Here is a 15,629-nt window from a genome sequence, read left to right as displayed (position 1 = left end):
AATGGAAAGTTCCCACTTAAATGGAAAACTTTACTTAACTTTTTTTGGTTTTGGGACCTAATCTTCAGAACCCAATAGACCTAATCTTCACAACCGATAACGCTCGAGTAACTGCAAATTTAGCATTCTTTCCTTCCCTACTAAAACTATTTTTTTTGTAATTTTAGGAAAATTAATTGACGTGAATTGTTTATCTGACTCAAAGTTATGTTGTTTTATAAGGTTATTTTTATTTATTGTAGAGGTATATTTTAGAGATCTAAGTATGTTATTTATTTATTGAAAATTTTTGGGGAATGACCGTGACGTAATATGGGTCACTCAGTGGAAAAGAAAATTCAAAGATGTGGATAGTATCTAGGGTGGTAAGATATAACATAAAATTAAAGACACGTATTATTAATATACTGTGGAAAAGAATTGTCAGGTCGTTTGGATAAAATTAGGAAGAGACACACATATAAAAAAATACAGAAAAACGGGTCTTACACTAAACAAGGCACTAACAAAACTTAAAGTTTAAAAATTGTAAATTGAACTATAGTCTAGGCGCCAGAGGGGTCACCGTTTCCTTTTCAATTCTGATGGACAAACTCAACGGTTTCTTAGAATAGATTTTTGGATGCTGATTACGAATTTCGAGGGTGGATTTCGATCCGAGTGGTCAAAAAATTGTTATAAACAATTTTATTGTTTATAAATTGTTTATAAGACTCTGGCTCATAAACTAAAAGGGACAAAAAATAATGTTTCAAATAAAATTTGTTCGTTAATAAAAAACGAAGAAAAAAACGTTTATTAAACTTAAATCCAACAATTAGAACTCAAGATATTGTAAAATTAGCAAACAATGCAAATTGCAAATTGCAAAATAAGTATTTTTCGAAGCTTTATCGATTGTAACTGGGCTTCTACGCATGCAACTAAAGCTTAGAAGGTCTCATTTTAAAGCTTCATTAATAGGCTTCCAAAAAAAGTTTGTTAAATGATTTTGTCTTTATTTCTTTTAAAGTTATACCCGTTTGAAATTATAATTTTCTTAAAAAATTGTACATTAATTTGTTTATAAGGGTTTCATGTAAATTTGAGCTATAAACATTTATACTTTAATTAACAATAATGATAGAAGAACTCAAAAGGAATAATTTAAGCTTAAGAAAATGTTCGTAAGTTTATTTTTTGTCAAGATATCGATATTTTATTGGCGCGCTATGAGGCGCAACGTCGGCTCACTGTCATGTATTTTTCGACGCTTTATCGATCGTAACTCAGCTTCTACGCATGCAAATGAGCCAATATGTGATATCCATATAAAAATGGATCGAGTTATTTTGTAGCATCATCATTGCATATAAAACGAGCATTTATGTTGTGGCGGCATACACACAATTTTGACGTGCCTTGATGATGCTGCAAAAGAACTAGATATACTTTATATGGATACTATCCACTATCCACTGGATATCTATATGATATATATTATATCTATATCATATAGATAATTAGACTCTGAAACCCCAGAGAGTTTTAGTTTTACTGCCTACAAGAACAGACTTAGTACCACCATGTAACTGTAAAAATTGCTAAAAAGAACTTGCTAAAATGCAGATGTAAAAAGCTGAGATTCCCTGTATATCTCGATTCAGATGTTGAAACAAAAAGTTTGTAAAAATAGTATTAATGAATAATATCAACTTTTTTTTTAGTTCTATTTCTGAAATATTAGTTTTTAATGTTTTTTTCTCATTTAGTACAAAAAATAGAAGACAAAAGTAAATAGAATGAAAGGTGATATGAGGTACAGTATGATGATAGAATTATAAGAATTATATGATAAAATTTTATCAGGATCTTCAAAAATGAAAAATGAAGATAACGTATCTATACATAGAAATTATAATTTGCATCGAGAAGTTAGCGCGTGAACCTTTACGCGGTGAGCCGATCTTGCGCCTCAGAGCTCACTTTCAAATTATCGATATCTTGGCCAAAAATAAACTTACAAACATTTTCGTAAGCTCAAAATGTTCCTTCTGAGTTCTTCTATCATTATTGTTAATTAAAGTATAATTGTTTATAGCTTGAATTTGCTTGAAACCCTTATAAACAAATTAATGTACAATTTTTTTAAGAAAATTATTATTTCAAATGGGTATAACTTTAAAACAAATGAAGATCAAGTAATTCAACAAATCTGTTTGGAAGCCCATTAATAATGCTTTGAAATGACACCCTCTAAGGCTCATTTGCGTGAATAGAAGCCGAGTTACGATCGGTAAAGCTTCGAAGAATATTTATTTTGCAATTTGCAATTTGCATTGTGTACTAATTTTACAATATCTTGAGTTCTAATTGTTGAATTTAAGTTAAGTAAACGGTTTTTTCTTCGTTTTTTATTAACGAACAAATTTTATTTAAAACATTCTTTTTATCTCTTTTAGTCTATGAGCCAGAGCCTTATAAACAATTTATAAACAATTAAATTGTTTATAACAATTTTTTGACCACTCGGATCGAAATACACCCTCGAAATTCGTAATCACCAACCAAAAATTCATAAGAGACCGTTGAGTTTGTCCATCAGAATTGAAAAGGACACGGTGACCTCTATTTGGCGCCTAGACTACTATATCTGGCGCCTTTTTATAATAAGGAGAACAGAGACTTTTCACACTAGAAACAGCTTTTTTTTTATATGTATATTGTCAATTTAAAAACATGTAATTTTTATTTAAAAACAAAGTAAAAGATAATAAAACAAAAATAATACCAGATAATGAATGGTAGGGGAGCCCAAGCAGGGATTTTCCACGTTACTCAAGTGCGTGAGAAAATCACATGGAGAGAAATGTCTTTGTCCCCTGTAAATGTACCCTACACTATGTGCTATGTACTATGGCCTTTTAATACAGGAACGTGCGTTGGGGGCAGTACGTAAAAAATAATCCTTACAAAAACTCGAGCTCGTCATAAAGACAAGGTTAGTTAAATACCTGTAGAACAGTGAATATCTCAAAAATCTGGCGATTTAAGCGGGGTGTAAGGAAATGGGCGAGCGTCATAAGTCACAAAGTTACTTAAAAAAAACTGAAAAATACGTGTTCAATATTTTTCAAAAATCTATGAAATGACACCAAACATGACCCCTCATGGAGGTGAGATGGGGGTTACTTTAAAATCTTAAATAGGAACCCCATTTTTATTGCAGGTTTAGATTTCTTACGTAAATACAAATAACTTTTATTCGCGACATTTTTTTCGAATTGTGGATAGATAACGAGCACCTAATCTTCACAACTCCATAGGTCCCCATAATGCTTTAATAATTGTAAATTTAGCATCCAATACACCCCTACTAAAAGGTTTTTAACAACGAACACGTGTGTTAAATTATATAAAAAAAATAGGTCAAAGTTTTTCAACCTAATAAAAATATTAAAAATATTTCTAGAAGATATTTAATTGAAAAACTTATTGGACCATTTTCCTGGTGACACCTCCATGGCTTCTTAAAATTGCAAGCCAGATGGATGCTGCAGTGAAAACAAGAGGGAATTCTAAAAGTTGCAATTAACAACCCCGTCTACAGCTTGGTAAATTCCAAGGAAAATGGACCTATACTAAATTGAAAATCAAGATACAGTAGAAATAAACAAACCAAGACATGTTAGATGCTATTAGGAGCACTCTCAAATCATCATTTACAATGTATATACATTGTAAATCCCAAATCATAATTTCCAAAATTTATAGATTCTAAACTAAGATTCAGGAGTGCTTCTAGTAGCATGTAACGTGTCTTGGTTTGTTTACTTCTACTGCGTCTTGATTGTACATTTAGTATAGTTACTCTATATAGGAGTATTAGATACTAATAGAAAAATAAAAATGTATACCACTATATTCAGTTGCAATGCGAAGGCAAAACTGTTTCATTTTTCACTTGGTACAGAGAGCGCAAACCAGCACTCTAAATCGATGATTTTCGCCTCTTGTTGGAGGCATCATCAGAGAGTCGTTGGTTTGCTGATCTCCGCCCCAAGTGAAAAACTTCCTAGAGTTGTCCTCGCACTGCAACTGCGTCCTGTTGAGAACAGCAAACTTACGCCTCTTTGATGATGCCTCCAACAAGAGGCGAAAATCGTCTATTTAGAGTGCTGGTTTGCGCTCTCTATACTAAGTGAAAAATAAGACAGTTTTGCCTTCGCATTACAACTGACTAAAAATGGTATACATTTTTATTTCTCTATTAGTATTACTCCTATAGAGTAACTAGGTCCATTTTTCGTTGGAATTTACCAAACTGTAGACAGGGTTGTGAATTGCAACTTTTAGAATTCCCACTTGTCTTCACTGCAGCATCCATCTGGCTTGCCATTTTTAGAAGCCATGGAGGGGTCACCAGTAAAATGGTCCAATAAGTTTTCAGTATAATATCTTTTAGAAATATTTTTAATATTTTTATTAGGTTGAAAAACTTTGACTTTCATTTAGCAGATGTCGCTAGAAACCTAATCCATAACGTCAGTTGCAGTGCGAGGACAACTCTCGGAGGTTTGCCACTTGGGGTAGAGAACAGCAAACCTCCCAAGTAACACAATAAAAACATTTTAGTTTTATTTAAGGTTTATAAAGGTTTTATTGTGGTAAATAAGAAGATAATGGTTTTAAAGTTACCTTGTCAGAACTTTAAAACTGTTAAGCATTTTTACTAGTTTTAAATTATCTAATAAGAGTATCGAATAAGACTAATTAATCTTAATAGATAAATAATTTATTTTATTGTAGTTTTTATGAAGAACTTCTGGACTATTTGGTTTTATTAGATTCTAGTTTGTGACCTTTTAGTTTTATTGCAGTTTTAAAGATTCTCCTAATAGTCCAGGGCGCATCTGTTTTGAGATGGACGTTGAGAGGTGACTCAAATTTTTTTGCAGAAATTGCTTGAAAATAACTCAAATAATAATATTTAAATTATTCTCCCACTCAAAATGCTCCGGAACATTGTTTAAATAATCAAAATATCAAAATATGAAGGAGAAATTCGATTTTTTATTGGTTTTTTGATTATCACTTTAAAAATATTCATTTTTGAGATAAGTTGTACTGACATAAAAGTTGCATAATTAAATTTTCTACAATCTAAGCTTGGTTAGAAATTTAAAAAATAGTCACCCTTGTTGCAAAATAGCAATAATTGTAAAAAAACCATACAAAAACAAGTATTGTCATTTTACGGTTTTCAACCATTTATGCTACACTTAGGACCTTCATATTTACCCAGAAAAACTTTATAATATAGTAAAACAACACTGTAAATTCCATTAAGATCAGTTTAATAAATTTTGCAAAATAAATTTTGCAATCCAGCTTTCGCAAAAAAAATTCATTTTTTCAAAATGTTACAGGACTGAAAATAAAGCAGATAGCAAGTTGATTTTTTTTTGTTTATAGAAGTGTACTGTACCTTTCATTACCAATTTGCAAAATTAAAATCGATTAATTAGCACGGCGTCACGAAATTTTTTAAATAAACAATAATTTTTGGTGCTACGCGTAGGACAGCGGTGTTCGATTCACACAAGTTGATTTCCACCAAAATTTCTTCCAATCTTTATCTAATATATTATTTTCTTACTCTCTATTTTGTTGTATTTTAATATTTTAATTCTACAAAAATCAAACTAATTTATTACTGTTTGTGAAATATTGTTTAAACAATTGCACATGTTTAAAAATAATAAACTTTTATTCTGTAAGTTAAAATATATGAACAAAGAAAGTTTTTGCTAAAAAAGTGTATTTAAAAGGATAGAGTATGTGTTTTTATTTTGCAATAAACAAATTTATTTATTTATATGGAAATGTAATAAAAATTAAAATGTATCAATCATTATCAAAGGTCATTGGAATGCCCAATCAGAGCAAACTATCCGCTGTCCTGCGCGTAGCACCAATAATTAATGTTTATTTAAAAAAAATCCTGACGCCGTCGTAGTTAATCGATTTTAGTTTTGCAAATTGAAAATGAAAGGTACGGTACACTTCTATAAGCAAAAAAAATTTCAACTTGCTATCTTCTTTATTTTTAGTCCTTCAACACTTTGAAAAAGTTAATTTTTTTTGCGAAAGCTGGATTGTAAAATTTATTTTGCAAAATTTGTTAAACCGATCTTAATGAAATTTACAGTATTATTTAACTGTATCATAAAGTTTTTCTGAGTGAAATATGAAGGTCCTAAGTGTAGCATAAATGGTTGAAAAACATAAAATGCGAATACTTTTTTTTGTATGGTTTTTTTAGAAATTATTGCTATTGTGCAACAAGGGTGACTATTTTTTTAATTCTTAACCAATTCTATATTGTAGAAAATTTAACCACGCAACTTTTATGTTTGTACAACTTTTCTCGGAAATGAATACTTTTAAAGTTATAATCAAAAAACGAAGAAGAAAATCGAATTTTTCCTTCATTTTTTGACATTTTGATTATTTAAACAATGTTCCGGACCTTTTTCAGAGGGAGGATAACTCACATATTATTATTTGAGTTATTTTCAAGCAATTTCTGCAAAAAAATTTGAGTCACCTCTCAACGTCCAAATGTACTAATATTTTTACAGATGCGCCCTGGTCTACAATAAGACTAATAAAACCTATCATTAAAACTACTTGATCTCAAGACAATAATTATGTCAGTAAATCATAAGCAATTATTAGGCTATATTAAAACCAAATGCTCTTAATTGAATCAATTTGGTTATCATAAAAACTTCTTGTTAGAAACAATAAAACTAAACTCATCCCCTCTTCTTTCATGTCCAAAATTGTCGGCCATTTGTTTTAGAGCGAAACTGTCGTGTAGTGTGTTGTAAAAAGTGGAAGTACAGTTAGTATGGAAGAAATAAGCCGCAAGTACTTAAAATATAAACGAACTGGTCATTACGGCTTATTTTTCAAAGAATACAACACACACAGCACTACGACGCATCGATTTTAAGGTTAGATTCACATTAAAACCGAGTGGCGTTATTGACAGCAGCAATAAAATTAAAAGGTTTTAATTACAAGGCAACCTTGCTTTTATATAGGATATATGCTCTTGGAAAGGTATAAAATAAAACCATTTGATCTTAACAATTCTCTGTCGATAGACTAAAAAGTAGTATTTGGTTTTCGGCCATATTGCTTTCTGAAGATTCTGAAAGCCATGGTAGATTACAATATAAGGCTTACATAAAAATTATAAATAAGCGACTTAAAGACATAAATTCGATTTATTTTAACATTACAACATTAAAATTGTAGATAAAATTATTTTTCCTTCAAATTAGTATTTTTCGGATTTAAATTGTTTTATTATTATTATTTTTTAATCGCCGAAAGTCCAAAATTTTAGGCGCGTGAGTTATTTAGACTACATATTTTTGTTAATATTATCAATAAAGTTGGGTGCTCAATTGGTTTTTTTACCATGACAGTCCGAAATAACCAAGTATTACTTTTTATAATTTTATGGTTACAAATACATCTCTACCTATCATAACACATGTAAAAATTGTTTGGCCTATATGGAGTATATGGGTTTAAAGAATCATTTAATATGGTAAATTGTCTTTAAAAGTCTCCATTTAATAAACCTTTTTAAGTTTGCTATAAAACTGCCTGCACTGAAAGTGTCTTTTAACATGGTTTTAAAAGTACCACAGCAGCTTTAAAACCAGTTGCTTAAATAACAAAGTTTTAAAAAGGTTTTTATTTTTGGTTTTGTTTACCTCTTTTAGTGTGGGCCGTTTTATGCTGAAAGCGGTTTTATTGCAACCTTAAGGTTTACTTAAAATCCAATTGGTTTTAATTTTAGTTTTATTCTACAGTTTTAAAGCATCCTTAAAAGACTTAATAAACCCGTTTGGTGCTACTTGGGATACGCTTCTCTGATAATGGCTCCAAGAGGCAAAAATCGATGATTTAGAGTGCTAGTTTGCGCTCTCTGTACTAAGGGGAAAATAAGACAGTTTTGCCTTCGCATTGCAGCTGAATAAAAATGGTATACCTATATTTTTATTTTTGAAAATATAACTTTAAAAAATATAAATACCTTCTCCTTCGTGTACCCATTTAACAGATCTTTTCATTCGTTTCACGTACATCGACTGTCCCTTGCTGCTCTTGTTACTAATGTCCGACAACGAACTCGATATTCTGTTGGCTAACTTGATCTGATCCTCAACCGTTGGATGGAAACCTTTTTCGTAAAATGCCGAAGAAGCAAATACTTTTCCTAAAAATAATAACAATTCGGTACTATTTTAATATTCTTAATAAGAATTTTCAAAACATAATAATATCAAAATGTAAATAGATGCAGAAAGGTAACACTTTTATTATTTTTCTTACAGGAACCTTGAATAGGGAACTTGGGAATGGATGGTCACGAACTGTTTCATAAATAACTATTTTGAAACAGTCCGTGAAGTATGCTTTTTTGCGAACGCACGCGATGTTTAGAGCACGAGAGACAGCGGGGCGAGTGCTATACATCGCATAAGTTCGCTAAAAGTACTTCACGCACAGTTTGATACAATATTTTACCTACGATAAACAAATAAAAAAACTGTAACTGTTCGTCACTGGAATTCATTTCTATTCTAGAATTTGTAGAACTTTGACATTTAAAAACTCTAACTTCTTTCAAACCACAAAACTGTCAAAATTGTTGTTGTAATTTATTCCTCACATGTCATCACCATAACAATGCTCACATGTCATCACAAAAGGTAAGGGTATTTGATTATATGAAAGTGTGGCAAAGAACAGTGCGAAAAAGTAAATCCCATTTAAATACATTGTTACTTCACGCACACTTTAAATCCTTCACGCACTGCTATCTATAATGACAGTTTTTACAAACTAAAAACTTATACATTATATGAGATAGAGTAGATAAAAGTAATTTTATCTACATGACCCCCTGACATTATTTTAAATTTTTTGGACAAAATTGTTTACCTTAATTTTATATGATGTAGAAATAAAATATACATACAACCCCAAATTTTCACCCTTCGATCGTCAACCCCTATTTTTTAATAGCCATCTATGTATATATTTATATCTATAAAATTCTCCTGTTATAGTGTTAGTAGCCATACTCCTCCGAGACGGCTTAACCGATTTGTATGAAATTATATATATGTATATTCGGTAGATCTGACATTCTGTCGTTTTCATACGATCTATTTTTCATAACCCTGAGTGATAAGGGGTATAACATTTTGTAATATTAGGTGGGGTTATCACTACCTAATGCACTCTATGAGACTACGAGTTCATACAAATTAAAAAAATAATGATCAAAATCGATCAAAAAGTTTCGGAGACATTAATCGCAGCATATGTTTGAAGAATCAATTTCATTTTTTGAGTTCACGGTCTTTATTTTCGAGTTCAAATCTTTACTGAGTAGGTACTCTGTTGGAGATTAAAATTTACTGAATCTTTTACACATAAACTATAAACCTTGAACTTCAAAATTGCGCTAGTTAGGTTGTTTAATTTTTATAAACAAAGGAGTTGTGAATTATATAAAAAAAGTGTGACCCTAACTGACCTAGGCAATTTTTTTTCAGAAAATTCGTGCAAAAACACCAATTTTCCAAATATCAAAGTAAATTAAGCCTACAGTTAATATTAACAAATACTACAGGCTGTGGGTGAAAAATAGGTCGATTTCAGGATATAATTCAGGAATTTTTGAAACCTATCAGGTGTTGTAAAGGACGATGCCAGGAATAACTTCTACTAAAATCTGACCAAAAATATTGTGAGCTTTTTTTTACTGCGATTTTCATTTGTTAAATTTGCAATTTTTAAAGATTTTTAATTTTGGAGCTTAGGATATTGATTCTAGAGAAAAACTTTTTAACAGAAAGTTGTAGAAAATTAAAAAACCTACAATTTGAGCTATGGTAAGTTTAATTTTGTTTATTGGTTATTGCAAAACAGCTTGCGAAAGGTCCAAAATGGCCGTTTTTTACAATTGCGTTATTTATTTTACAAATAATATTTTTATTTTTTAAAGCTTTAAAATGAAGATCTTTCAATTACAAACTTAAAAAAATGTAAGGCCGGATTAACTAATTTGTTGCTTAGATATTATAAACTGTTTATCCCAAGAGGTCAAATGTCGAAGGCTATAACTTTTTGAAAAAAAAAATCGTAGAGAGTTGGTGAAACATCCAATCTCCTTCTAAAGAGTAATATTTTCATATTCTGATGTAAATAAATGGGTAAAACATTTTTAAACCTCGAATTTTTGGGTTTGAAAATAGGGGGGAAAATTTCGTTAAAAACATTTAGAACTGAAGCGGCCCTGTACATCCTATAAGTTTTTAACTTACAGATTATTGTTGCTGAAGACGAAACGAAGATTTATAAAAAATTAAAAATTTCTACGACCAACTGAAGCCGAGCTAAGTGTTGGGTTTGAAAATAAGGGGGCAAATTTCGTTATAAACATTTAGAGCTGAAGCGGCCCTGTACATCCTATGAGTTTCTTACTTACAGATTATTGTTGCTGAAGACGAAACGAAGATTTATAAAAAAATAAAGATTTTCTACAACCAACTGAAGCCGAGATAATTGTTTCTGTTTTCTTAAATCGTAGTGCCTTTATTTATAACAATTAAGAAATTATTTTACAGTCATTGACTAAAGAAAGACTTATATTATCTTAAAATAGAAATTATTATAAAATATATTTACATTTAATTATTAAAAATTATTTTTAAAATCGGTGCTTTTGTGAGCGGCCGAATTTTGCAAATCGCCCGGCTCGCTTCAAATCCGCGCACTCGGAAAATTTTTACGTAACTTGTATTAAATTTTGACCGAAAACAATTTAATAATATTACCATTATAATATACAGTATATTTACCACTGTATTTGTTTTTCTTAATAAACTTTTATATGTGAAATCTCATTTCTGAAGAAATAATATTACAAAAATGGTACATAAATATGAAATATATAACTATATTTTTAATTTTTTCATTGTTATATAAATATAATAATAATAATTTTATTCTTATTATACAATATGAAACTTTTTCTTCTTGTAGTTACTATCCGTTTTGGATGTTGGCGACCATCATGGCAATCTGTACTTGCACACTAAATCGGTACTGCTGCTCTAAAAGATTTGTAGTTGTTGTGTTGAACGACGTACGTAAATTTTTTAGCAAGGTAATTCTTCGCCTTCCTGGTTCTCAGTTTCCAAATGGGGTTTGCTAAATTGCCAAATTGTAGATATTTTATTTTACTACAACTTTATATTAAAAATTATTTCTCTAAAATCAATATCTTAAGCTACAAAATTAAAAAACTAAAAATTGCAAATTTAACAAATGAAACTCGCAATAAAAAAAAGCTCACAATATTTTTGGTCACATTTTAGTAGAAGTTATTCCTGACATCGTCCTTTACAACACCTAATAGGTTTCAAAAATTCCTGAATTATATCACGTTTTTTCACCCACAGCCTGGGGTAAAACTTATTCAAATTGTTTATAAGCCAAAAATGCCCATACTAAAGTAAAATATTTTTTTAATGGTAAAAATAACTTTTATTGACTTTTTTTAAATATATTGAAAATATATGCATTTTTCTTTCATGTGGTAGGTACTCGCAGAATCACTGTATCGTTATTATTTTCTAAGCAATAACATTGCAAAAAAAGCTCGGCGGGCTAAACATATTGAATAAAACTAATTGACGAATCGTGTTGAAATTTTTTGTGCATTAGGTATATGGACTGCTTGACTCAACTTTTCATGCATAGTCAAAGTCTGAAGTTCATTTTCGCCAAAGGTATAACACATTTTTGATTTTTCGAAATTTTAGTCTTAATCTGCAATTTTCGAAGCTACAAATGATCGGACCCAAATTAAAAACTGCCATTTTAAACCTTTGTTTATCTACTAAAAGACGAGTACTATAAATCAGATATTTAATTACCCTATTTTTTCTGTAGCGATTTAAACGAAAAAATGCCATTTTTGAACCTTCTTTGTTAATAACTAGAATTCTCGTCCGAAATGTCACGGGCATTTTTGTATTTATAATATATTACGTAGATATAGTTCCCGAAAATCCCATTTACAATCTGGCTTAGTGTCCCGACAAAAATCTTATTATTCCGGACTAATTAGGTATTGTTTTATTAATCTTTAAATCTAGTTATTTTACACTACGAATATAACTTTTATAATTTACTAAGATTACCCTAAAGCCGGACTCAAACGACTCGTGTACTTGGAGAATAATCGTCACTTGCGTATACTTGATATGTCGTGTGAGTGGTTTACTCGTACAATTATTTATCACTCGTTACCACTCGTTGGTTTTCTATCTGTTGTCGGTAAAAATGACCCGTGTCAAAGGGATCACAATTATTCGCACACTTGCGAATTACAAATTACATACTTGTCTATACTTGCAGCGGCGGTCAAACGAAATGTATAAATAATCGGTATTTACTGCGACTATGTATATAGACCAGGGCATTTTGGGCTAAAATCAACGGAATTCAATCGACTTTTAAATAAAAAAGCTAGAGACTTGCAACTTTTTACATCGTGTTCAGGATGATGTCAGGAAAAAAGTCTACAATAGAAAAATTGTATAATTGCATTTTAAAGTGCATAAAACGCATCCCAAAGAGCATAAATATGTAAAAATAACAATATGAAGGATTCAACTTTGGTTAGTCGGGAGTTTTTGGAGTCGCTGAAAACGACTACGCCATCAAAACCGATCCCCGGAGCATCTGGTTCCCAGAGTCAACTCTAAGGTACGTCATCTTGAGGTTCGAGGGTTATCCAAACTAAATTGAAGTAAACAGTTTATTTGAAGGATTTTGGAGTCGCTGAACATGAATACGTTATCAGAATCGACCCCGGAGCACCTTTTGCCCAAGGTCACTGCGAAGGCATGTTACTTTCTGGAGTTTGGAAAGTTTTGAAATAGCGTATTCGTTTTCAGCAACCCCAAAAAGACCCTCGAGTAATATGTTTGCAACAATTTAAGGCCGAAAAAACCTCGAAACTCCTAAAGATGACGTGCCTTAGAGGTAATAATGGGCACCAGGTGCTCTGGTAGTAAGTTCTGATGACGTATTAGTCCTTAGCGAACCCTAAAACCGCCGAGTAACAAAATGTGGCCCCTAATACACTTATTTTGAGATGTTATGCACTTTTGGATGCATTTTATGCACTTTAAAATGCAGCTATGCCTTGACACTCATTTTTCTATTATAGACTTTTTCCTGACACCATCCTGAACACAGTGTAAAAAGTTGTAAGGTTTTCGGTGCTCTATTTAAAAATTTATTTAATTTTTCCTAAATACACTGGTCCAATTTAGTAGTCACACCACTTGTCAAGGTTATGAAGCCAAATGTTTACGCTCACGTACTTGTAAATTGTACACGTCATGTGAGCGCCCTGCTTGCCATCGCAATCTCAAACTCGTATCGTATACTTGCAATGTACGCGAATAATTTTGTATTATTTGCCAAGTACACGAGTCGTTCGAGTCCGCCTTAATACTCTATTCTCTGTGTTGTAAAATACTTACGACATTTAGTAGGTTTAATTTGTTCTCCATCGGCGGGGGTGAAGATTTTTTCAAGGTTAATTGGTGGCTTTGGGGGAGCATTTTCATCCTTTAACAAAAATATTTTGATTTAAAAAACTTCAGCTCGTACACATAAAAAATGAGTTATTACACTATAACAAAAATGTAGATATGAAATTTGTATACCATGTAGATGGTGTATATTTACATATACAGGGTGACCGGACAAAAAGAAAACAAAGGCATTACCAGGAACTGCAACATATTTTAACTGCAGTACGAGTCAAATAAGATATCGTTTTAAAGCACTTGCAATTTTCTATAACCAGTCTTTAAATTTTTTTATTTGGCCCAATGCTTTATTTGATTTATTAAAAAAATCCACAAGGAAAAACAATTTCCTGAAAAAACACATTTTGAAATTAATATGTTTTGTTGGTTACTTATTTTCCAGTTCACCAAATGTTGGAACTGATGACTTTCGGCAGAAAGGTTTTATTCGAAACGTTTTCTCATATTCTGAAGCATTTGTGGAGTGATTCCTTGTCATTCGTTGACAATTCGATAACGTAAATCTTCTAAATATATTCGTGGTGTTCTATTGATTTTACTATGTAGGTGTCCAAACAAAAATAATTCCAGGTTTGACAAATATGGTGGCCGTGGAGGCATTCGATGTTGTCTCTTATCCAATTTAAGTGAAAAATGTTACCAAAGGCGAAGCAAGCAAGTCATCAGAATTCCCTCACATAATTGAATAGCCCTCCATACTATAGTTCCAACAGTACGATGCACAGGTCTTTCCATAGAAAATTGGGATCTCGTCTTTCCCCATGAAACTTAAACAGTAGTTATCATCCACAGCCAAACACACATTTATCACGGTGTCGCGAAAAAAGGTCGCCAACAATTGGTCGAGCGAAAAAATGTCGCGCACATTTGAGCGCGTATCAAAAGGTCGCCGGCGAAAAAACGGCGCCGACGAAATAAGGTCGCGTGCAATTGATCGCGCGAAAAAAGATCGCGTCATGTTTTACATTATTAAAACCATTCAATTGGTTTTCAAAAAGGTTCTAAAGAAATTCTATTTGCATACTTTAACTTTATGCATTATGAGCCGATTAGTCTTGGAATTCCATCTAATTACTTTTTAATGTATTTTGGATGTATAAGAAGATGGGAAAAATAACGTATATCTAAATACTTTTTAATGTATTTTGGATGTGTAGGAAGATGGGAAATATAGGAGAATGGGAAATTATTTCATATGGTATTTTCAGGTTATTCAAGTGAATATACTTGAAAATTGAACAATTTTTAACATGAAGAAAGTATTTTTTTTGTTCTACGTGAATAATTTTAATATATGGATCTAAATTCAGAAAGGTACTTTCCTTTACACTTTTTACAGGCTTAGGACTGTCAGCAAAAAACTGGCGTGTTTAAAAGTGTTTGCTCTTCCTAATCGGATATCGTTAAAAATGTACAGTAATAATAGTTCTATTTACAGTATATATTACATACAAACGAATACCAGGTACCAGTTTACCTATTTTTGGTATTTTCAGAGACCGGTAATTAGCATAATTGGTTCTTAGTAGAAAGTCGTTATGCAGATTAGTGAAGAATAAGTAGTTTAGATAAGGGCACCTTATTGTGTAGGTATTTATTAGGAATTCCATGAAGTCATTACGATAAGACATTATTGGAAATGCTAAAATAAATATTGTACAAAAGTTCTTTGTCTAATTGTGCGTTATTCACTAATGTGGTAATTATTATTCCATATTCGTGAAACGTACTTTTATTACTTTTTAATGTATTTTGGATGTATAAGAAGATGGGAAAAATATCGTATATCTCATTATTCATTAGCTTGTCGATTTGTCAAGATGGTCTTAACTTACGTAAAGAGTCAAAAAGGTGCCAATATGTTGGTGTATAATGGATATATCCATAGAAAGGAAAAAACGATTGATCAAAAGACAATTT

At 31.2% G+C, this 15,629-nt stretch overlaps 1 protein-coding gene across 4 annotated transcripts in view; it reads right to left on the bottom strand.

Annotated features, from left to right (window-relative positions):
• The window catches only part of LOC114333079 (uncharacterized), a 212,749-nt gene that overhangs the window by 31,663 nt on the left and 165,457 nt on the right, over positions 1-15,629 (bottom strand). For all 4 annotated transcript variants that reach the window (XM_028282914.2, XM_028282906.2, XM_028282923.2 and 1 more), the window contains 2 exons: positions 13,638-13,725; positions 8,099-8,281 (listed from right to left, as the gene is read on the bottom strand). In XM_028282914.2, coding sequence (XP_028138715.2) covers positions 8,099-8,281; positions 13,638-13,725 — 271 coding nt within the window. The remainder of the gene's footprint in view (positions 1-8,098; positions 8,282-13,637; positions 13,726-15,629) is intronic.

The sequence above is a fragment of the Diabrotica virgifera genome, chromosome 1 (assembly GCF_917563875.1).
Source record: "Diabrotica virgifera virgifera chromosome 1, PGI_DIABVI_V3a".
NCBI classification, from domain to species: Eukaryota; Metazoa; Arthropoda; class Insecta; order Coleoptera; family Chrysomelidae; genus Diabrotica; species Diabrotica virgifera.
Note: the sequence above shows the minus strand (reverse complement) of the source record. Positions and strands in the feature narration are given on the sequence as shown.